At 42.5% G+C, this 22,934-nt stretch overlaps 1 protein-coding gene across 21 annotated transcripts in view; it reads right to left on the bottom strand.

The window, feature by feature from the left end:
* Positions 1-6,971: 6,971 nt before the first annotated feature.
* Positions 6,972-22,934, bottom strand: part of tcf7l2 (transcription factor 7 like 2) — a 119,040-nt gene continuing 103,077 nt past the window's right edge. For 6 of the 21 annotated variants that reach the window (XM_085171073.1, XM_085171075.1, XM_085171074.1 and 3 more), the window contains 9 exons: positions 22,225-22,327; positions 21,195-21,281; positions 16,723-16,863; positions 16,474-16,636; positions 16,147-16,254; positions 14,414-14,477; positions 13,593-13,643; positions 11,656-11,728; positions 6,972-9,263 (listed from right to left, as the gene is read on the bottom strand). In XM_085171073.1, the coding sequence (XP_085027199.1) occupies positions 8,804-9,263; positions 11,656-11,728; positions 13,593-13,643; positions 14,414-14,477; positions 16,147-16,254; positions 16,474-16,636; positions 16,723-16,863; positions 21,195-21,281; positions 22,225-22,327 (1,250 nt within the window). In that variant the 3' untranslated portion in view covers positions 6,972-8,803. Of the gene's footprint in view, positions 9,264-11,074; positions 11,729-12,269; positions 12,343-13,592; positions 13,644-14,413; positions 14,478-16,146; positions 16,255-16,473; positions 16,637-16,722; positions 16,864-21,194; positions 21,282-22,224; positions 22,328-22,934 lie in introns of all 21 variants that reach the window. The other 15 variants (XM_085171090.1, XM_085171079.1, XM_085171087.1 and 12 more) reach the window with 11 other exon arrangements.

The raw sequence follows: 22,934 nt of genomic DNA, 5'->3' as shown, positions 1-22,934 counted from the left end.
AGACTGGAACATGCACCACTATCATTCCCGCTATATCTGCTAAGGGAGACGGAGCAGACGCAGATTCCAACTTAGCAGGGGTTGTCTTCCATCTTTCCTCATGTTTTAAGGCTTCGCCTTCCGTCTTCCTCTCATTTTCCCTTTTGTTATTCGAATAACTTCATCTTTATCTCTTCGAGCGCCTCTGAAGTGCTGTGTGTTTATGCAAAATCCATGTTTGGCATACTTGTCGAGACTGAAGTGAAGATTGAAGTGCACGTCAGTACTTTAACTTGAAGCCTGCCTTACTTGGATGATTCTCCCCCTTGTTTCCCCTTTCACTTTGCTGAGAAAGTTTCTTCTTCCTCTCCCATGCCTCGTTGTTGCCCCGGAAAAGTCAGAGCTAAGTCAGAGCTCTCCCTGTCTCGCCCCCAGGACAGAGAGCACCTAGCCACATGCCTTGTAGGCTCGCCAGGAGCTCAGCGCCTCTGAACTGACTGATTGCCACTCGGAAAAAAAAAACTCCCACATTGTTGCCGTGCTGCCATTTGCTGCCACACGCACAAACACGAAGCACATCAAAGGAGCATATTCACTTACCCCCACTCTACATCCTCATCAAGCCATATACCCCATTCCCCGAATGCACCCCTGCACTCCTCCTCCTCTTTCCTTTCCTCCCTCCCTCCTTACTCTGCCTCTCTCTTTACCCATTGTAAATTTTGCAAATTACTTCAAACAGACTAATTTTCATTGCGTATCAGAAGCAGCGCACTGGACCATGTGGGTAAGAGGAAAAATCAATGCGGCCCTAAGTGGGAGATCAAACTCAATATGTAGGTTTGGACTGAGCCATAGTGTCTTTATTACACCAAATAAATCTATCTCTTTTGTGTGTGTGTGTGTGTGTGTGTGTGTGTGTGTGTGTGTGTGTGTGTGTGTGTGTGTGTGTGTGTGTGTGTGTAAAGCCCACATGGGCACAAAGCTGAGGAGGCTTTGTTTGTTTCCTTGGCTTGAGATGTGCATAGAATGAAATGTCCTCTCTGCAAGTAAGCAAATTTTCATATATCCGGGCTGCCTTAGTTCTTTGCTCACCTCGTCCAAAAAAGGTGAAGGCTGAGGTACTTGTGCTGTTTTATGCCATGCCTAACGTGGAATCTAAGTTCGGCTTTTCATGTCTAAATATACAACGCACAATGCCACGTGTGACAGCAAACCTCCTCACCTTGGCCATTATCCGTCTCATAAGCTGACAGCTTGCCTTTATGATTTAGTAATTAAAGTTCATGCAAAGAAGTCTAAAGCTGCGTGTGTGTGTCTGCTATCCCCGTCCTTATCACATCCTGTCCTCGTAGGTATTTATTGAAATAGAAAAAGATGCTCCTTCCATGCGAATGACAGAAGTAACCACATTTCTGTCTTCATTTGATATGTCATTGCTGGACCTTGTACCATATCAAGAAACAACAGGGATCCATTATTGATATCTAGCAGCTAAAGTTGCATCACCTTGAGTGAGTTCCAAAGGTGAAAAACAGCGTAGCACAACTGGGGTGTTGTTGTTTTTTTTAATTTTTTTTATTATTATTATTATTCCTTTATTTATTTCTGTTTCCCTCTAGTGAGATGTCACTTCAAAAACAACCCGACCAAGGAATGTTATTATGCTGAGAGAATGTCAGCCAGTTACAATAGGCTGCTTAATGAGGTAGTGTGGCAAACTTTCAGGCAGGCCATAATATGAATTATTTGTCATTGGCTCTGTGTGTGTATGTGTGTGTCTTTGGAAAGGGCCCAGTGTAAAGTGGGATGAAGGCAAGCCTTGATGGAGAGATGTGGCACTAGCCTGGGGGCTCGCTCCACTGTGAGGGTAGTTAGCTTACTGCACACCGCCATCATTAGGGACTAGGGCACTTGTGCTTGGGAAGGTGAAACACAAGCCTGCACTCAGACAGCAGCGAGTACACGTAACACCTGTAAATATGCCGCGCTTCTTCTCTGCAACTCCGCCTGTCTCACACTCGGTCTCGAGGTGTTTCTACTTGAGTCCTCCCCCTTGTAAGAAGCTCTTTGTAACAAACACTCGGGAGAGATCGAGCTGTAAGTAAACTTTAAAAGTCGATTAGGAAATGTAAAGGCAACGTAATGAATAAGCACGGTATATCTGTGCTGAGAATCAATCAGGGTTCCTAGTCAATACAAAGTGACCTAATGCTGACTTTTAAGCACAGCTGGATTTTTGAGCACATGCTCTCAGCAGACAAATAATAAGCTGTTCTGAGCCAATATTTTGATCAGCTGAGTTGAGCAGAAACAAGCACAACTTGATCCTGTCAGAGTTGAAGTGGCTTATCAAATAGTTTCCCCTCTGCTACGGACACATCCTGACGTTTAGTAAGCCATAATGTGCAAAAGTTTAGTGTTTTTGCATAATATATGAGCCCTGTTTTCAGTCAGTCAAATGCAGATCTGAGAAACTGGACTCGGCTCGTTGTGTTGTCACTCGTAGATGTGAGGATGCTGTAAAACAACAGAAAGCATAAGATGCATCCAAATCGATTCCTCTGTTGCTGCTCGATTCTGTGACCTTTGGTTTCATCGTTCGATGTCGCAGAATTAATTTTTTTAAAGGAGGATCACAAGATTACGAGAAAGAATTTATTTTTCTCTCCTGGAACTCCCCCGTTTTTTCCCCCGTTACAATCTATTTGTTGTGCGATACTCACGTTAATACCTTTATGCATCCAGAGTCTTTGTGATTCAGCTTGGCCTTGCTGCTGGCACACTGTGGGATAGTCCTTTAGGAAAAGCACCAAATCATACCAAATCTTCCCTCATTTGTTGGCCCCTGTTTATTTATTTGATGAAAGAGATTCTTTCATATTGTGAGAAAGAGGGAAAAAAATCTCTTGAAATGCTCACCTTTCATGTTCATCATTTTATTCTTCAAGGTTATCCGACAGTTGTCAGCGAATAAAGAGTGGGCTGATTCTTGCTAAACAGTGTGGGGATGGAAGATGATGTTGAGTCTACGCATGACTCAGTGTGTGTTAGGATTTTATGAAAACAAGGTGGTCTCAGCATCAAAAGCTAAAGACATAGACAAAGGATTACTAACTTTTTTCTTTTTTTATCAAGTTGCTTGTACAAAAAAAAGAAGGAAAAAAATCAACAATGTGCAGAAAGAGACAGTCAGAATCAGCTTTATTGTCCAAGTATGTGTACACATACACTACAAGGAATTGGGTTCTTTCTCTCAAACAGCATGTCTAATATTTAAAAGAAATATTAGGTTTTTTTTTTTGTTTCAGTAATTAAACACCTTTTACATCTACCTTTTTTCTTCAGCCCAGTGTTTAAGAATACCAAAAACACTGATAACACACAGACTGCACTGCAGCACTTCACCTACACTATAGAGTGCAAACTTGTAATAAGTATTGACCTGACCTCAGGATCCTTTACTTGTGTGGGTTTTTTCTTTCTTTCGACAGTCCTGCAAAAATCAATAGATTTCAGTTCATCCTCGTGACTTAAATCTAAACTCCATGAGATACAGTCAAGAACGGTACGCGGGGCCACTGGCTCGGTATTCCTATTCCCAAACAATTCCTCAAGTGCTTTTTGAACCTATGAAATTTGATGTCTTTCTTCAGGGAGCAGTATACTCAAGTGCATGAAGAATGAATGAAGGTTTGTTCCTACCCGATGAAGGTCACAACAAGGGCCACAATGCACTGGAATTGGTTTCAATATATTCTTTTGAACTAACTATGCAATTCAGGCTTTTTAATTTTCTATGCCTCTAGAGTGTTATGAGAACTCCTTTCAGAGATGGCAGTGACTCCAAACTAAAGAGCATCTTTGAAATGTACGTCTGCACAGGGAAAGTGAACACTGACCCCCCCCCCCCCCCCCCCCCCCCCAGCCCCCTTTTAACTTTGTATTGAGCCCAACTGAGATTAAAAATAGATTATGATCATAAAGTACAACATTCATCCGCTAATATGACGCTATTAGCTATGAAAACGTGCCATTTTAATCTTAATAAAAGAGACTAGTTGTTTATGCTATGCTGCAGCCATATCTGCAACCTTTCAGTTTTGTCTTGTTGCCACGATGAGGGTCAGGGGAATACATCCAAAACAATATGTCTTTGTATGTTGTTTGTTGTAACATAGGGGACATATTTAATGTTTTGCAGTGTTTTCTGATTTGTATGCTTGCCTGCGGCGATGGCCTTCAACATTGTTCCTCCATGCCACACTCACATCAAAACACTTAATTTCTCTACTCAGGTACACAAAGCCTCTCCTCCTTCTCAAAGTGCAATAGAACCATCACAGACACGTCCACGTTATACGTAGCTCGCCGGTTCAGGGTTCAAGGGTATATACTGCACAAATGCATTAAATGTGCAGACATTCAAAGGGAACGAAGAAAAATTCCTGCATTTCCTTGATCGCAAGTGAACCCTTTCTTTTCCAGCTCTTCTTCGCCTGGCTTTCAGTCTGCATTACAGCTTTAGTACTTTTGTGTTGTTTGCTCGTCTACTTTGTATATTCATGGAAACTTGGAATGAATAAGAAATCAGTGGTAAGCTCCTCAGTGTAAGGAGTGGGGGAAAAAAACACAATCACGTACAGAGAAACTCTTCCTTGTGAAGTGGTTGTTGATAACTTGAGAATGCCTCGTAAATGAAGACCAACCCTGCCCAAAAAACACTGCATGTACTACAGAAACTTTGTACACAGCTTTCCTCACACAGGAACACAACTTCACTGGAACAGATGAAATCCTGCAGTGGTGATGTTTAATGGATGGTATGGCAAGAAAATGTCTAAAAGCCAATGCGATAAATGACTGCTATGATCAAACCTCTGTAAACCTCTGTATCGAAACTGTGTTGAAATGCTGGATGTGTTCAGGGACCACCCTATGTTAATCTGCGTTAATGTCCCAATACTTCATTGTGGAGCACACATCCAACCCCAGTATAACGTACTTTTGCCACCAAGAAAAAGTCTTTTTTTAATGTTCTTCTACATGTCAGTGATTCTGCAGCTCCCACTGCCCTCAGCTCATCCTGAACTCTGGCCTCCATGTTAGACAGAGGCTAGGGAATGGAAAACTTCCCTATGGGAATAAGAGAAGTTTCACCTTATCATTAATTTAGCACAAGAGGTCCATTTGCATGAGACACGAATGACTGAATGTGTTCAGGCAATGTGGGAAAAGGAGATTCTTCTTATGAAGTGTTAAGATTGGAGCACAGTAGTTCTTGCCTTTCTTACCAGACTACTTCTGCAGTCCTCTCACACATTTGTGCTGTCCTGTACTTTTTAAACGTATGCACAAAGTACTCTACTTTCAACTCTGTTCGATACTTGAAATAAAAAAGCATAGTTGGTAACGCAGGCAGGAATACAGAGAAGCTTGGAGTTAAATGGTAATAGAACGTGAACCTAGATCAGTGTCAGCTGTTCAAATCTGTAGTGTCCATATACTGAGCAATAATAACTGGTTAACTTAGCCTGGGATTAATGAAAGGTCCTGAACACTAGAAGAATATCCTCTTATCTGTTTGAATGCATGGCCTTGACCAGATGTGTCATTTCTTTCCCCTTTAGCAGCAGCTGTTGTGTCTGCGATGCAGTCTGGTCAGTATTAAATCTTGGATACGAGGGAGAGCTACCCTGACCTCTCTGTGCAAAGAGTTCAAGGCAAAATCAGATTTTCTTTTAAAATTATTCTGAAAAATGGGAACAAATATTTTTAGAAATATGCACTGGTAAACACATTGCAGGTAAGGGAGACACGACAGAGTCCATAATAATTATTATTATCTTTAGCAGCTTATAGTAGCAGCCTTATAAACATCTAGAAAATGCTAAACAATACAACATAAAAGACAAAATATATAACATAATACAGAATTTACACACACGTAATGCAAATCTTTAGCACCGTCTAACACAGGGTTGTCCAACATAAGGCCTGGGGTCCTAAAATTGGCCAGGCAAAGACTACAGTCTGGCCCACTAAATGGCTGTGAGGATGTAGATTTTGAACTTTAACTTTAACTTTGTGCTAAAAATTGTTTAAAAAAAGAAAGGAACCCCCCCCCCCCCCCCCCCCCCCCCAAAACATTACATTTAAAACTACAGGACACTACCAGAAACTTTCCTGTCATTTTACTCATTGTTCATGTAGAACAAAGATTGGCAAAAAAAATTTCTTACCTCTGGGATTAAGTGTTTAGTTAAACATCTTCACACTGACAGAAACGTGAGTTTCACTGGTCCGGTCCCCGTAAGATTAAAGTGGGCTGTATGTGGCCCTCATTGTAAAGAGTTTGACATCTGTGCTCTAAAACATCCACCGGTATCCTTCATTACATTCTTACCTATGAAAAGCGATCACATAGCGGAGCATTACTGTTAGTAGTGGGACAGAGAAGGGTTCAAAGGTTAGTTGGAAGTTGACCTTTGTAGAGAAAAATAAACCAGTGCTGTTTTTTGTGATTGGTCACTGATGCGCCCATCAAATCATAATATCCAGCTCTAAACATGTTTTATCTTTTGTTTTCTGATTGCGCACGATGTACTGCCCTGCAAACAATGAGTATAAAGATGGCTTATAATTTAAAAGAAAAAGAAAAAAGACTTGTTATAGGAAGAGCAGTTCAAATTATCTAAGTGATGTTACTCCTTCTCACTATGAAAAGTTTTGCAGAAGATAATCACAACTATTTTAGTAGAATACGAAACACCTCTGCTGTTATTTTGTATAGCAAATAATAATAATAAAAAAAATCAAGTGGTCACCCAAAAACACGCTTGGATGTATATTTCCATTTTATAATTACGACGTGATGATTCTCAAGATTTTATTTGAATAAAATGCTACATTTTTTGGCAGATTTCCTTATAAGACCCCCATCCTGAGACGCTGGGTTCGGGGATTTTCAGAATAAAAGCGAAACACAGATGCGCACATACTAAGTTGCTTTTATTAATACAGAACTGCATGCTACAGAGACTGTACAGCATAAACATTTATTCATTACAAAAAACATGGTTTTAGAACCATTTAAAATAACAGGAAAAAACAAACAAAAAAATATAAGAGCATAAAATAGAACAGGAACATCACAGCCGTTAAGGAAACATTCAAACTATTTATCATTAGCATCTTAATAAACCAGAGAAGAAATCGACAGATTACAGTCGCGTCATGTCAACTACAATGGCACCGAGTGGATGATTCTCTTGTAGCTTTTTTTACAGCCTCTTGCAACATCAACATGCCTATTTTTTCTATCTACCTATATGTAGTAGTGTACTTAAAAGTGGCAGTTTGTGTATTTTTTTGTATTTAATAGTTTTTTTATGAACTTCCTAATATACATAATTTGGCCCTGGTGGGTTTATACAGTATGATGTCCGTCTTTTTATTAAGTTTAAATTTTAATATTTGACAATTTGCTACCAAACACATTTGTTATAGCAACATTTATACTACATACATAGCAATCTATGTAACGTCACAGCAAAAAATGGTATCGAAATGAAAACAAAACAAAACAAACAAACAACAACAAAACAAAACAAAAAGAGATCCCTACAGCATGGTTGGGGTGGGGGGTGGGGGCAGAGGAAAAATTATCACAAAATTTTGGCACGGAAAATCTGTACACGAATCTACAGTCCGAGAGATGTGACTGTGCAATAAAAAAGAAGGGCATCTGACACTTTTCCAACTACTGAACGCGCTACCCACTGTCTCGTGTTTCAAGTTTTCTTTTCTTCTTTTTTTTCCTGTAAAATGGCTTATAGACACATTTCTTGAAATGAAGTTGTGCATACATCTGTTCATGAGATCTACACAGTACACTGAGTGGAATCCAGGTTTTTCGGAGAGGAAAGATAACAAAAAGATTTGCCTTTTTAAAACCTTGTAAAAATGGATCGTTCGTATAGTTGCTTACCTTAAGAAAAAATATTTGTACAATGTATTCAGAAAGAAAAAAAAAAGAGACACATACAAGATACAACAAGCAATCTCTAAAGCAATAAATACTACTGGTCCTAGCGTTGTGACATTTTGAATTTAATAACCCACAACCCTCCCACCCGACCTCCCCTCAAGCCCACCCAAACTTGCCTGACTCCACCCCAAAGGTAAACAACAAAGAAAAAAAAGACAACGCAGTGGAAGAATGCATATTTAACACAGTAATCCCCTCCCGCCCCGTTATTCTGTACATTTAAACAAGAACAAGTAACATCACAATTAAAGTTGTTCCTCAGAGAGGTGTCACCACTAGCCTCATGCCCTCCAAGAGTTTTGAACAGATGTCGAATGATTGGTTCGCAAGCTCGTATTTAATACAAATAAAGAAGGAGAACCAACTCTTTCAAGAAAAGGGCTCGTTGAATAATCTAGCCTACCTTTTTTATATCCGTCTTTTTAAACATTTGGATGCTGAACTAGATAATTTCTGTTTTGTGCTGTTTTAAAACTACAAAAAAGACAAAAACAAAATTCATAAAAATTTTGGCAGATTCACAAAGCTATACTACAGCTCATTGTATCATTTCTTTATAATAATTAGATTTGTCTGATAATGACAGGTCAAATATTGACCAATGAACTTTAATAAAAACATAACCTAAAATTCCAAAGCCTTATGGCACAGAAACAGAAAGAGAAAAGAACCGAGTGCGAGTGAAACGGAGCAGAGAGAGGGCCTAGAAAGATGTTTGTGTGAGTGTGTGTGTGCAGAGCTAAAAAAACAAACAGAGGAGGAGAATAGGATAGACTATTCTATAGACTTGGTCACTAGCGACAGAGGCTGTGGGGCTGTGGAGGGGAGGAGCGAGTGGGAATGACACAGCGATGCCGAGGGCCGGGCCATCGAGGACGCCACAGAGGAGCCCGGCTGCCGCGAGGACGAGACGTCACGGTGCTCCAGAGCTCCGTTGTGGGAGGAGGCGGCGGGCGTTTTGCTAGCTGCTGCGGCAGAGTTTTCCAGCTGAACCAAAGATGGCGGTGGAGGCCCAGCCAGGAGGTGCGGGTGGTGGAGTGGCTGGTGGGCCGGTTTCATAGTCAGTGAGAGAGGTTGCATTTGTTCAGTCTGAGATTTGGACTCTTTTGAGGAGGGGGAAGGAACCACTGAGGAGGGGGAGGATGGGGGGGAGTCGAGTAAGCTTCCGTCCGTAGAGGGAGGACTGGCACAGCTGCCTTCACCTTGGATGTAGCGAATGCACTTTTTTTTTCTCCTAAAGGACAAGGTGAGAGAAAGAGAGCGTCTCTCAGTGTCACAGCTTCACACTGAATATCATCTTAGCACTGTTGCTGACTTAAATGCACCTTTCCCTTCAGAAATTTGTGGGGGGAGGGTTTATTAAAAAGAAACAATACTCGATGGATAACGTTTGGAGGTGCATTTAAGCAACTTTGTAAAGGAGGAAGGTGGTAGAAATGATAGTCAGTTTCTAAGTCATTAGGCAGGACAGACACTGAAGAAAGATCGCCTGGACAGGAAGCAGAAAGGGAATGAGAAGCACGTACACAGAGATGAGGACGATGAAGAATGAAAGAGATGAGCTGTGGTCGCATTTGCTCTCTGGATGTAACGCTCTGCTGTTCTTACAGGAAGAACTGCAGCCTGTTGTCTCTAGCACAACTGTTACTGGACCCAGCTCACTGCTCTACTTCTATCAGACTCTACTCTCTCTCTCTCTCTTCTCCTGAGGGAACAGAGTTTGGATATGAGGCGAAAAAGTCAACAGGATCCAAACTGCCCTGCATCTGCCCCACAGACACAAGTGTGTGTGTGCATGAGGGGGGTCAAAGCACCATGTTTGCATTCCTGCCTGGGGTTGGGACCCTCCCCCTGCCTGCCGCGTCCCGAGGCCAGGCCCGTTGCGCTCGCAGAACCCGGTGAACGAAACACAGGAGGGAGGGGGGGTGATCAGGAGAGCAGGGGATTGTTGCATTTTTCTGTGGTGACTCTGCTGTGAAGGCTGTGCTTCAGATTTGGTTAAGGGGGAATCTCTGCCCACCTCATCTTTACCCTGACCCTGACAGTGACCCCTCTCTCTCTTTCTCTCTCTCAGCTCTCTATTTTATCACAAGAATGCCCGAAGGCTGCGGAGTACCAGTATTTAAGACTTACAGGGATGTCAAGTAAGAAAAAATAAATAAAAATAGACCAAAAACTGAGCCTTTTGGAACATGTAACGCTGACTTACTGTTTAATTAAACCTTTATTTCTGTTAACTCTGATCTACATAAATGCAAACGGAGAGCAGATCAGTGAGGATGAAAAGAAGGAGGGACATCGACAGATTACATATAAAAGCCCACAATCGCATGCTGGGTGTGGGGGGGGAAGGCATGCATTTCTGATGAAGTCAACACAGTGCAAGCACACAACACCAGGACAGCAGGAAAGAGTGAGGATGAGGCTGTTAAGTACATCCTGTGCCGATACTGTAGCTTTTTTGGACGGCGCAGTGCATCGATCGGGCGTAAAAAGGTATCGTTTTGCTACTACATGCACGCCCCGCTCTCGATAACTGTCTGTCAAACTGCAACAAATGAGCTAATATCCATTTTTCAACAGACATATTGATTTATGGTATGTGCCCGTGTATGATATTGATTTCTCTGTCTCGGGGGAAATTATAGCAGATGCATCTTTTAGGAAATGGAGCCCAGAGAGAACTTTTAACCTCTCTGCTCTTAAAATGAAGGCTGATTTACTGCACTTTTCAGTCTCCTGATCTCATGATGTGCTATTATTAGAAATAAAACCATGTTTCTGATAATGTGTGTGTCAGCTGTAAAGGAAGGGGCCAGCTGGAAGCTAACGGTTACAGAAAAAACAGAAAAATGACCTTTTGGTGTTCATCTTGCTACAAAATTTTGGCTTTTTTTTTTAAGCCCATCTGTGTTTTAGAAACAGTGAAAATGAAACATTAAACAGACAATGCGCTGCGATGAAATGTGTCAAGAAAGAGTGGGGCAAGGTGTGGTGCAAGCCAGACACAAAGAAGGGTATTACTTAGCAGAAACAAATACCTACCATGAAAATATTCCCAATTCAAAGACTGCTTGTGTCAGAACAGAAAGACAACAGGTAGGGACTAAGTAAGGGTTATCGAAGAGGAGTTTGGAGGAAGAAGAGGTGGAGAAGGAGGAGGAAGAGGGCACAGAAAAGAGTGTCACTGAGCAGGCCCTCAGAGAAAGCAGGGCTAAATTTGTAAGCATCACAGTGTTATTCAAAAAGAGTGCCAATTAGGACATACATGACATTTAGGATGGGAGGGAATTATCCACTGCCTGGAGAGAAAATGGATTTCAATCGTAGCAGCTTAGACGGTCAGAAATGTTCTGCTAAATCACATTAGGAGCCATGATCTTTCAACATGTGTTTGGATAAAATATTTGGAAGTCTTATTTAGAAATCCATTTTCTGACACTTGGCTTGAACTGACTTTAGAGGAGTAGGAAACTTCTCAGTTAGGAAAAGGGGGAGCTGAGAAGTTTTCCATCTGTTACCACAGTGATGGAAACGTGTTTTTAGCAAGACATCTGAGCCAGTAATCAAGGAGAAGATGCTCATTGTGGATGTCTTTCCTCCCATTGCTACTACAGGAGTTATACCTGCATGGTTTGCACCATAAACTCAGCTGGTCAAGCCCGAACAAGGCACGACACTTCTTTGGGGTATTTGCATCTGTTAGCCAAAGAGGTAGACACAAACACACACACAGAGACAAAAAGAAAAAAAAAAAAAAGAAAGAAAAAAGAAAATGGACACGTCATTGCACAGACAAAAACATGTAGCCAGGGCTTAGATTTAGGCTGGCAACACTGGGATGTCCTCCATATTGACCAAGCCATCACGCTCCAGAACCTCCAAGCCCCGACCTGCCAGTTTAGGACTTCTGATTAATCTCAGTAAGGCTCATTGTAACTGTGCATCCTGCAACTTTGCAACTTGAACACATACACACAGACACCACTCATACAAGCACTCGTACGCAAAACCTTTTTCCCCAAACAGGAGGTAAAAAATCAAATAGGGTGAACCCAGAGATAGACCGGCAGGGTGTGGCTGGAGGAAGCTGAGAGGTCATAATAGCCTGGCGGGACAGACGGGGGAGGGAAGCGAAGAGAAAGGAAAAGCAGCAGCATAAAAGAGAGGAGGAAGTCCCAGCGTAGAGTGACCCAGCCTTCACCTGGCCCTGGCCAGTGCAAGCACACACCATACACACCTGCACGGGCCACACCAGTTATTCTGTTGGTCGAGCCCAAAGCGCGCTCGACACTTCTTAGGAGCGCTCAGGTCTGATGCCGCAACAAGGAAGGGAAGCCAGCAGAGAGGAGCAATAGAACCAAAACCAATAAAAAAAAATAAGGAACAGAAATTAAAAAGAGGAGAGAAATAAGGAGAAAAAACAGTGAATCTATGAAGCTTGGCAGTGGCTCATTTTGCAAGAAATCAAAACCCCGCACCCAAAAGAAAAAGAAAAAATAATTCCCCTTAAAGCCATTATCAAGTGTGCCTTTAAAGATAGGGCTGAACTCGATTAGTAAGTTTCAAACACAAGTAAAAATCAAAATGCATGCAAATTATCAAATCAGGATGTTAACAGTGGAAACTTTTCAGTGGCATAATCTAAATTCTGGCTGGAGTTAAAGCTGAAGATAAAGACAGATTTGGCTGAGAGGGGTATAAATGGAGCAAATGCAGGTTGGATTAATTTACGGTTAGATGCTATCAGTGCACTACGGTTTCAAAGACATGAGGTCAAGGTGGCAGAACTAGGAAGAAGTAGCAGATTGCTGGAGCAGCACAGTCGTGAGTTAGCCCTAGCCAGGGGAAGGATTAAAAAGGCTGGAATCTGAAGAGGGAATCTACTCTTTAGACCTGGCATCAAACAGTTGATTATTTTCCATCAGCATTGGCGGTCTGTTGTGGAACAGCTGCCAGTCACTTGCTAGCTCTACCCACTAATCAAGTCATTATCAGAAATAGAGCTGAGTGACAGCAAAATGCTGTGGTGGAAGCGTTTTAGTCCAGGCTTTGTCTGAGCAGAGACTTATTCGACAGAGGCTGGGCCAAACTCATGCTGGCCTATAGGAAAGGCAAAGGTGCAGCTACTGAAGCATATAGATTAAGGAGGTTTACCCTGACATTACAGCCTTCAGGTCATACTTCATAATGATAATCTAGCTTTATATATAAATATATATATATATATATATATATATATATATATATATATATATATATATATCACCAGGTCCTCAAGCATACTGCATAGTAATTTGAGCTAAATAGCAACAGTAAATGAGTGTAAAATGAATTAAATATAAGCTACCCTGAAGTCAAATAAACAATGGCAACATTTTTGAAGAAAAGAAAGCAGCAAACAAAGCAAAAAGAGCATATTTCAAAATATAGGATTTAAGCTTAAACCTGCCTCACTGCACATTTATGAATGGATAGATATAGATATATAAATGTATACATAAATTTAAAAGGAAGGAATATAAAACAGTTAGTGATTTAATACTCAAAATGACATTAGCACCTGTAATCGGAGGGAGTGAAAGGCAAGGGTTTGGAAAATATTCTCTGCGTTCTGGAAAAAAAAAAAGAACAGATAGAGAGGCCTTCAAGAAGAAATCCGTCACCAAAACGAGCGCAAAATACATGAGAACAAGTCGTCATTGCTCCTTACATCATCAGAATTAAAAAGAATAATGAATGAATGAATGAAAATCACAGGTTTAGCAAACCTCCTTAATTTTTAAGTTATAGGTGATTTGTTTTGCTTTGTTTTTTCCTCAAGTTGGTATAAAAGCATGCAAGGAAGCAGGCGATGGGAAGGGGAGGTAGGCCCAACAAGCACACGCATGCACAGTCACGCAAACACGCACGCGGTACAGTCGTGCAGTCCGTCTGCAGGGCACAGGCAAGTAAATATAAAACACGCACACAACACTGTCAAAGTTAATGGCTCTCACGATGCTTAAACCTCACATTCTCGTAACATATCACAATACCAGAAGGCTAAGGGCCAGGGGAGGGGAGGGGGGGTGAGAAGGACTGTGGGGGGTCATGCATATTCAGTCGCTATTAGCTAGGGAGAGCAAGGGAAACTGGAAAAAGGAGGGAGGGGTGGGATTTACAAGCAATTCTACTATTTAAATATTGCATTGGGTAGCAACTATACCAAAAAAATAAAGAGAGAAAAAGCCAGGCAATATAACTCACATACACACACAATAAAATTTAAAAAAAAAAACATAACACAAAAAAACTAGCTACACTTTTATCTTGCAAGATGTCACATCTGCCTGACACATGATGGGGCTCTTCTAATATGAGAGATAATTGCAGCTCACTTACCATTGCTCTCTGCTTGCTGCTTTTCCCTTTTTCTCTTCTTCCTTTTCCCCTGTTGGTTAGCCGCCAAAAAATAGAAAGAAAAAAATAGACACAGACAGGAACCTTAGTTATTATATTGCAGAATGCCCAAAACATGAAACAGAGAATAGCACTCATCTTCGTGTTTACTTATTTATTCATTCATTCTTTCTCTGCCTTTTTTCTGTCTTTGCCCTCCGGTTTGCAGCAGCCACTGCAGGCCAAGACCAGAATTCTCCCTCCTCTCTCTCCCTCTTTTTTTTTGGCTCTTTTCTTCTTGTTCTCTAATCTTTTGTTTCATTTTCCTCTGTTTTGTGAATGCCTAGGCATCTCGACGCACTTCTTATTTGGAAGACGGATTTCTCAAGGCTGCTCTTGGGCGACTGCAGTGGTGAGACTGATCCCAAGATGAGAATCGGGTATGCGTGGGTCAGAGTGAACTATCCAGGCTACAAAACATTTCACACTTTAAAATCTCAGCTTTAATTTGAGTAGTTTTACAATGACATAGCAAGAGCTATGTGGGATATACTGAACTTCGTGGGCAGCTATGTGTTGCTCACGTGGCTCAAAGCTCCGAGCATTGTAGTTCAAGGTGGTTTGAGGTATCCATGTAAAGTGGCATTTAAGGTACTTGTCTTTCCAAAAGTGTATATTTTGAAAACCCATGTGCACAGAGTGTCTGTGATTCTGTGCAGAGAGGTAAAACTCGCCAACAACCAACTACAACTCTTTCAAATTGGAGGACCAATTTATAGCCCCTATTAGACAAGCAGGTGTGAATGAGCACCCTGGTCACGTTTTTATGAGGTAAGATTTACTTGCTCACGAACTTTAAATGTCAGCAAGTAATGTTTGAATGCCGAGGATGCTTTCCAGGATGTACCCGCCAGCAATCATGATGTTGAACCCCTCGGTAATCCACATGCAAAAAAATATAGGTTGAGTTGTGCAACCAAGTTCTGTGGAATAATGACAAAATATCAACCTGGCCAGTGGCATTTACTGATGATTTCACTGCAGATAGAAGTAACTCGAGGTATACAAAAGCATTTAGTGTGGTAGGATTCTCCGAAATGCCTCTAAACCCGTTCAGAATGGCAAACCTAAACATTTACCCAAAGCAACCCCAGAGCAATTCAGGGGGAAGAAGTTAAACACCCTAGAACGGCCAGGTCAGTAATCTGATCTTAATCAGATTGGGCTTAATTCCACTTTCTGAAGACCAGAAAGGCAAAGAGGCATGGCAGCAGTCATGAGGTGAAGGCTGCAGCAGGGAGAGCACCACCGGGGAAGCTACAAAGCATCTGCTGATGACTATGGACAAGGGACCTCGGGAATTTACAGACTGCACAATATTTTAAATATAATGTAGTTTGACTTCTGTAAATGACCTTTGTTCCCTTGGGGGGGGGGGGGGGGGGGGGGGGGGGGCTGTGTTTTAAATGCTTTCTATACTGATAAACCCACTCAAATTAATACTAAGACTTGGTACTTTGCATCCTTTAAATATTCCTCACTGGACTGTCATTATCTATAGCATGATAAGGTGGATTTAAGACCAGAGCATTTTTGTCCCCAGATCTACATGAACAGATTTTGATCTGTGGGGCAAAGAAAGGAAAAAAAGCAAAAATAAATGGCCTTGAATATGTGACCTAACGAAAGGGGGGGGAAAGAAGAGGCTAATACGACTTGTAAACTTAAAAACTTACATAGTTGTCTCGTGCTGACCAGCCTGGGTACAGCTGCATGTGGAGCTGTCGTTCTTTCCTGGCCAGCTCGTAGTACTTGGCCTGCTCCTCCCGCGATAGGGCGTGCCACTGCAAAATGAAAAACCAGGCACAGAAAGAAGAGATTTTCACCCAGAACAGAGATAAAAATAGAAGAATGTGTGCATGTTGTGTACTTTCTGTAAATCCCAAAGTATGTCATCATTAACTACGACTCTTTTCTTCCATCCCATTAGGCCCTTTACAGCCATGTTATGATTGAAATCAGCATGGCTGAATGTCTTGTGCGAATAAGCTGGTAGGACTTACCCTTCGCCCCAAGATCTGGTTGATGGCAGCACTTTCCTTGAGTGTGCACTCAGCCACCACTTTGGCACGCATCTCCTTCATATAGAGCATGAAGGCATTCAGAGGTTTCTTTATGTGGACCTCTTTCTTTTTCTCTTCTACCTTTTTACCGTCTGTCTGTTTCCTGTGATGGGGCAGAGAGCAGTGAGATGAGCAGAGTCTATCTCCAAGTGGTCACCAAAAGTCAGTAATAGGAGAAAGTTTACTCACGAGCTGTCGAGAGAGCTGATGTCACTGTGCGAGGATTCCTGCTTGACGTTGGGTGTTACGATGGCTGGGTGAGGGATGCCCGTGGTGTGCAAACTGTGGTGAGGGGGCACCATGTGTGGGGGGAACCTAGAGGACAGAAGACTGTGTAAATCGTCAGAATGAACACAGGTGAAATGAGAAGATGGAGCACATGTACACACAAGACTACACATGTTAAAGCACATCATGTATTTTCAGTTTCTTTCACAGAAATGGAATTGACCCTTAGCCACACTAAATACAAACATTCACATGAAAACTTCCTAAGCTGAACATGTATTAATAAACATTTATAGACTTATCTACTCAAAATGACAGTTTACTCAGTCACTAAAGCTTAAAAAATAGTAAAAAGGTCATTTCCTGTTGCTTAATTAAAGATGAATCTTAAACGAAAATGAACTACTATAAATCCACACTGCACCCAGTCCATTTTTTTGATGGGATACTGGATCCTTTATATGGTAGCTTTATCATGCGTCTCTAACTCTACTGGGACAAACATAAAAAAAAAAAAACATCGTGCTGAATTCAGTAAGACATAAAACCAGAAACTGATGTTTTACTGAGGCCACAGCTCAATGTGAGACGATCAAAAAAAATTGTAACGCCTCCTGCTGGTCAACAGAAAGAATACAGGTTTAAAGGACAGGCTTAGCTAATTTAGCTTAGCTAACAGCTTAGCTTGCTGTTAGCTAACATTTTATATGTTAGCTAAAGATGATCTTTGTTTATCAATACTGTTAACTAGTGTTGTGCAATTAATTTTCCCAATGGCTCACTAAGAAACTGGGACTGTTGTTGAGGGCCACATCATTCTTAACACATTTTATCTCTTAAAAGCTTATTAGCCGCAGCTTTAGCTAGTCTTGTCCACTTTTTTTCTTAATTTCGATGGTATGTTAAGCTACCAATTTAATTTGTTCGTCTAGGACTTGAGGGCTCCTCGAACTCCTGTTTTCATAGTTTAATGCCTTCGATAGCTGAGAAATTCTCAGCACGCACATGCCATTGCCATCTATAACAAATGACATATACAATAGGTGTGCACATGGTTTCCAAATACGATTCTACTGGCAATTACTATTTCCATCATTCAGCTGTAGATAACAAGGGGCGATCAAAGATTTCAGTTTATTGCATTTTGCCAGTTAAAGGAATATGAAAATGCCAGATTTGGGAGAGGTAAAGCTTGAAGTGTTATCTCTTATCAAGGAATTCTGCAAACTAGATGAAAATGTTCTATCATACACTCCGGTATTGGGTCTGTATTTATTTCCTCCCATTCGTTTCTGCCTATTCAGCACTGTCAGCAACACTGACATTTTTATCTTCATCCCTCTGCACTCCTATCATCATTTCATCATCTCCAACTGTGCCACATATCGAGGCCAAAAACTCTTATTTATAAAAATCGCTCGCACCGGCTAGAACAGCCATAAGACTCTGCTGTTCTGTATGCGCCAGTGTATGTATGACAATAATTATTCGTGTGTGATTATTTGAACATGTACGTTCATGTGTATGTTTACAGCATGGTGCCTTAGTTCCACGTGACCACACACAAATTCAAGAGAAGAGAGGATGATGAAGGAGAAGAAAAAGGAGAAATAATTCTTTTTTTAAAGCAGCTCATTATCCAGCAGTGTCTGGCTGCATGGCTCCGAGCCAGAATATAATGATGAGGATAAACTCGCCAGGAACAACTAGTTTCTGTTGGAGGCCATCTCAGGGGAGTGCCAGTGCTCCCCCTCAAACTCTTTCCCTCTTTTTCTCCTTTCCCCTCTTCTCCCTTCATCACTGACACATTGGTGTTTGTGCCATGTCATCCGATGATGGGGAGCTCGGCAGCAGTGGCTGCATATCGCCCATCATTAAGGCTGCTGCATTTTCTTCACTCACCCCGTTTCCTCTCTCCCTGTTCACCCCTCCCTCCTTCTCTCTCTGTGCACTTGTTAAAATTTCCTCTGTTCCAAGATCTATTTTTCTCTACTCTCTTCTTCTTCTCTACTCCTCCCTGTCCCCTCACCACCTCCACGCTCCTTCGTTTCCTCTCTCCACCCCTCCTCCTGCTGCCACTGCACGGCCCAGGTTATGGTTTAAACATGACGGCCATCCCTTTGAAGCATGGGGGCATCATCATCACCATCATCGGGCTCATCAGCAGCAAGCAGCGCCTTGGACCAATTTAGCCAACACAGAGAGGGAGATGCATTGGAGACCCCACCCATCCACCCACCCCAACCCCGGGGCTCCTACGTCTCAATCTCAAAGGTAAGAATGGCTGGTGGGAAAGGGGGGGAGGGGGGGGGGTCACCGGCGCAGCAAGCCCAGTGTCAGCCAGTGCCATTTAATTGCCAGTGTGAAGCGATAGCCCCCGTGCCTGTTTAATGTATAATGATCCGGCCGGTGCGCTTCTCCCGTTAACCAGGAAAAGAGAGGGAGTGGGATGACGGGGGAACATATCAAAGGGCAGGCTTAAGCACAAGGGGCAAGGGGGCCTCCACATCCACCCACCTGTCACACATACATTCACACGCACACAGACAATATGGGGGACCTGCACTGGCTCCAACCCTATTATCAAAATAATGTCTTTCATTTGCTCCGCTGACTGTCTCTACTCTCCTTGGCTCTTTTTCCTCCCTTCCTACAAGAATGTATTTTTTAACAGGACCTAGGTGTAAGGTGCTCATTGGGGGGGGGGGGGGGGGGGGGGGGGGGGAGACTACGAGGTACCGGATTCATTCCTTGAATCCTAATTCAGTTCGGGCTAAGGCACCCGGGACTGATATGAAGCAGCGCTCTCCTGCAAAGACCTAACTCCCGACAAGAGTACAAGCCAGGATGTCTTTTCTCTCAGATTTTCCGCAGCCAGCCTGCACGCTACAAATCGTTTGAGCTATCACAGCAGTGTGGCCTGATCTTTAAACAAAACCAACAAGCTGAAGAAGGCTGTGATGAAGGGATTCTGCTATGCTGCTGACACAATTAGACAAATTGTTACTAGATTTTGTCAGCTAGTACATTTTTTCCCCCTCATTTTGAGGGGGGTGATGTACTAAACCCTTCCATTCACCAGAGAACTCCCAGAGCCCTCCATCTATTCAGTTATACTAATTCAATTAGGGGCCTCATCACAGGGCATTAGCTCTTCCCCATGGCCAGTCCCCCCCCACACCCCAGCCAGTATATTCAATTAGCCGCACTGGAAATAAGATGATCACAATGTAGAGGCTGTCATTAAGGGACCAAATTAGCAGTCACTTAAAGCCCAAGTTGGCTGGGTACTGTTGCCAGATGCCAATGTCTGGATAGACCCACCATCTGACCCTTTGCACTTGAGACTTGCTGGGGATGGGCTGTGAGGGGCCCAATGTGACTCTAATGCAGACATCGTTCCAACGAGAAAGCAAAATTGGTGCAAGACAGAATTTTTAAAAAACAGATGCAAAAAAAACTGAAGTAAACCGTCTAGGTTAGCCTTTAAATGAAGCTACCCTTTATTCTCAGGGTTATGCTTCACAAAACATAATTCCCTCTTGAAACTGCTCCCTTCCTGCATCTACATGATCCATCAATGTCACAGAGGTCTAAACAAGCCGCCCTCAGGAGCTGCTTTTCCAATCAGGCTGTAATTAAACTAAAGCTTGGCTTCATCCCTAGACTCCAAACCAGCGCCGTCCAAAGTCCCCTGCTGCAGGGGCATGTAGAGGGAGGAGGGAGGAGCAGTGGGAGTGGAGAGAGTGGGAGGCTGTTTGTTTTTCTGTCTTGGTGCTTTTTTGACTCATCCAGACCCACAAATCATGGGGTTTTCAGGCATCCTAAATTAATTACGGTCACTTCCCACACAATAGAGAAGACGTGTGTTCCTCAGGGGAACAATAAGTAGCTAACTGCTGACTGACAAATAGACACACATATGTATAAACGATGGCAACGAGTACACACACACACACAATGCCCTCCCATGGGTGCACTAATGTCCAGAGCAGCAGATGAACTGGACCAAAGCACTGGCCAAGTGTCAGACCCCAGCTTATACTACGTAGTCCTCTTCAAAGTGTTGCTGTTTGTTTATCTGTCTGCCTGCTTAAACTCACAGCAAGGACATGCCCATCTCATTTCACATCAGCCTGACATGCAGCGGGGGTAAATGTTCTTTAGGGGCCTCATTAGAAAATGATAAATATAATTAATATTTGAGCATGCTAGCTGAAGCCCCACACTGGAGAATTGGCCTTTTGAACAGAGATGAGGGAGTGGGAGCGCTCCTTAAGGGAGAAGTTTCTGCTCACTGTTTGTGCACATGAGCGTGCGTGTGTGTGTGTGCTGCTTGCGCATTGCCCTCACAGCCAACACAAACACACTAGTGAAGGTACAAGCAAATGAGAACAAGCATGCGTGTGTTTAGCTCTTAGGGCTTAACTCACCTTGACATGGATGCGTTGACAGTGAGCGCAGTTGGGTAGGGGTGTCTAAAACCCCCTGTTGTGATTGGATAAACAGGTTGACCTTGCCTAAGAAGAGGGAAGAAAAGAAGAAAGACAGAAAGGTAAAGGAACAGAGTTGATGGAAGAGGAGAAGCTAAAGCCCTCTGTCTCTCACTTCTCCCCACCGTGGGCCTCTTTATTCTCATTTGATCAGGACAAAAATCTAGGGGATTGCAGAGCGCAGATCAAAGGGAGGAAAACTCTGAACAATTTGAATGCCACAAATCTTGATAGCAATGGCTAATTAAATTTCATAACCCTTCGCTCTGTGTCGACAGAGTGGGGCCCCGTTCCTCCCCAAGCTGGAACTAGGTGTTTTGTTGTGATAATTAAAGACGAAGCGCGGGTCTCTTTAATGGAGCCATCACACTAATTGAGGTCTACACATCCAAAGACAAACAATAATGAATGTAAATTTATACCAAAATAAAGTGCAGCAAATCAAAGGGCGCCATGGCTGCGCTCAAGGCCTCTCTCGGTATTTAGATCGCGGTGAGAAAACATTAAATTAACAGAGCTTAATTTGTAGCCTTTTGTCATATTAACAAGTGTTGACAAGAGTTACCAGGGGAGAGCCCCTATGTGGAATTGTGGGTAAAATACGGGCAATCACAGTTCATTAATCTAATTGAACCATACACAGACATGCAAAATAGTATTTGACACAAAATAGCAAGTTGGGGTTGGTGAGGGCTTAAAGGAGCTGCTGCTGTGGTTAAGCAGCGAGTGTGGAAGTTGGTGGGCCAGCGAGAGACAGAGAAAGCTTTTAAAACTGTGTCCATAAATCCATAAATGAAATGTATGAAAGGTAATATCCACTTTTCTTGTTTACAGCGCCACTCTTTAATGGTTTAGCTTGATGCGCACCTTTATGCTTAGCAATCACCACAGCATGAAGATGTTTCTAGCCTTTCCGCACAACTCACAGGAGAATAAAGATGAAAGAGAAGTAAAAAAAGGATTTGCTTACTGTGGTACTAACCATCCTAGCGGATGGGGGATCTGGCCGACAGTGCCAGGTGACAGTGGGTAATAAGGAGATATATCTGGAGGATGTGGAGGCCTTGGAATTCCTGTGGAAGAAGAAAAAGTAGAAAAAGAGGATGACAGGAGGAGAGAGGAGGTGGACAGGACGAGACGATGACAGAGAGAGGAGAACCAAAATCTTTGTCAGTGCTGGGATCTTTTCTTTGTTCAGTTTCACATATGAACGGGGCAGACATCACAGGAGTGCAGATGGGAGGAAGAGGAGGAGGAAGAGGGCTTGTTGCATCGAATGTACACAGTGCTAAATCACACTTCCTGATCAAAGGCCTTTGAGGCGGCACAGCGGCACAGTGTGTTGGAAGAGGCAGAGGGGAAGAGAGGTGAGGAAAAAACACCAACACGATTCTTGTCACATTTGTCTGGTGACTCAGAAGATTAATGATATAAAATGACTGAGGTTTAGAAGTTAACAAAACATAGTATCATAATTAAAGCTTTCTATCTGATCAAAGAGCTGCCAATATGGGGCTAGCAGTTGAATCTGCCCGCTGATTTACACTGACAGTCCTCGCTGTATGGGCGTAGTTGTTACATACATGAATAAACAAAGCAGTTAAGAGCTTCCTTTTTTTCAAATTTACCTCAATATTTCTGGATTTAAATCAGATTAATAGTCAATTAGCTTTACATTCG

The sequence above is a fragment of the Neolamprologus multifasciatus genome, chromosome 8 (genome assembly GCF_963576455.1).
Source record: "Neolamprologus multifasciatus chromosome 8, fNeoMul1.2, whole genome shotgun sequence".
NCBI lineage: Eukaryota > Metazoa > Chordata > Actinopteri > Cichliformes > Cichlidae > Neolamprologus > Neolamprologus multifasciatus.
This window is presented reverse-complemented; position numbering and strand designations above follow the sequence as displayed.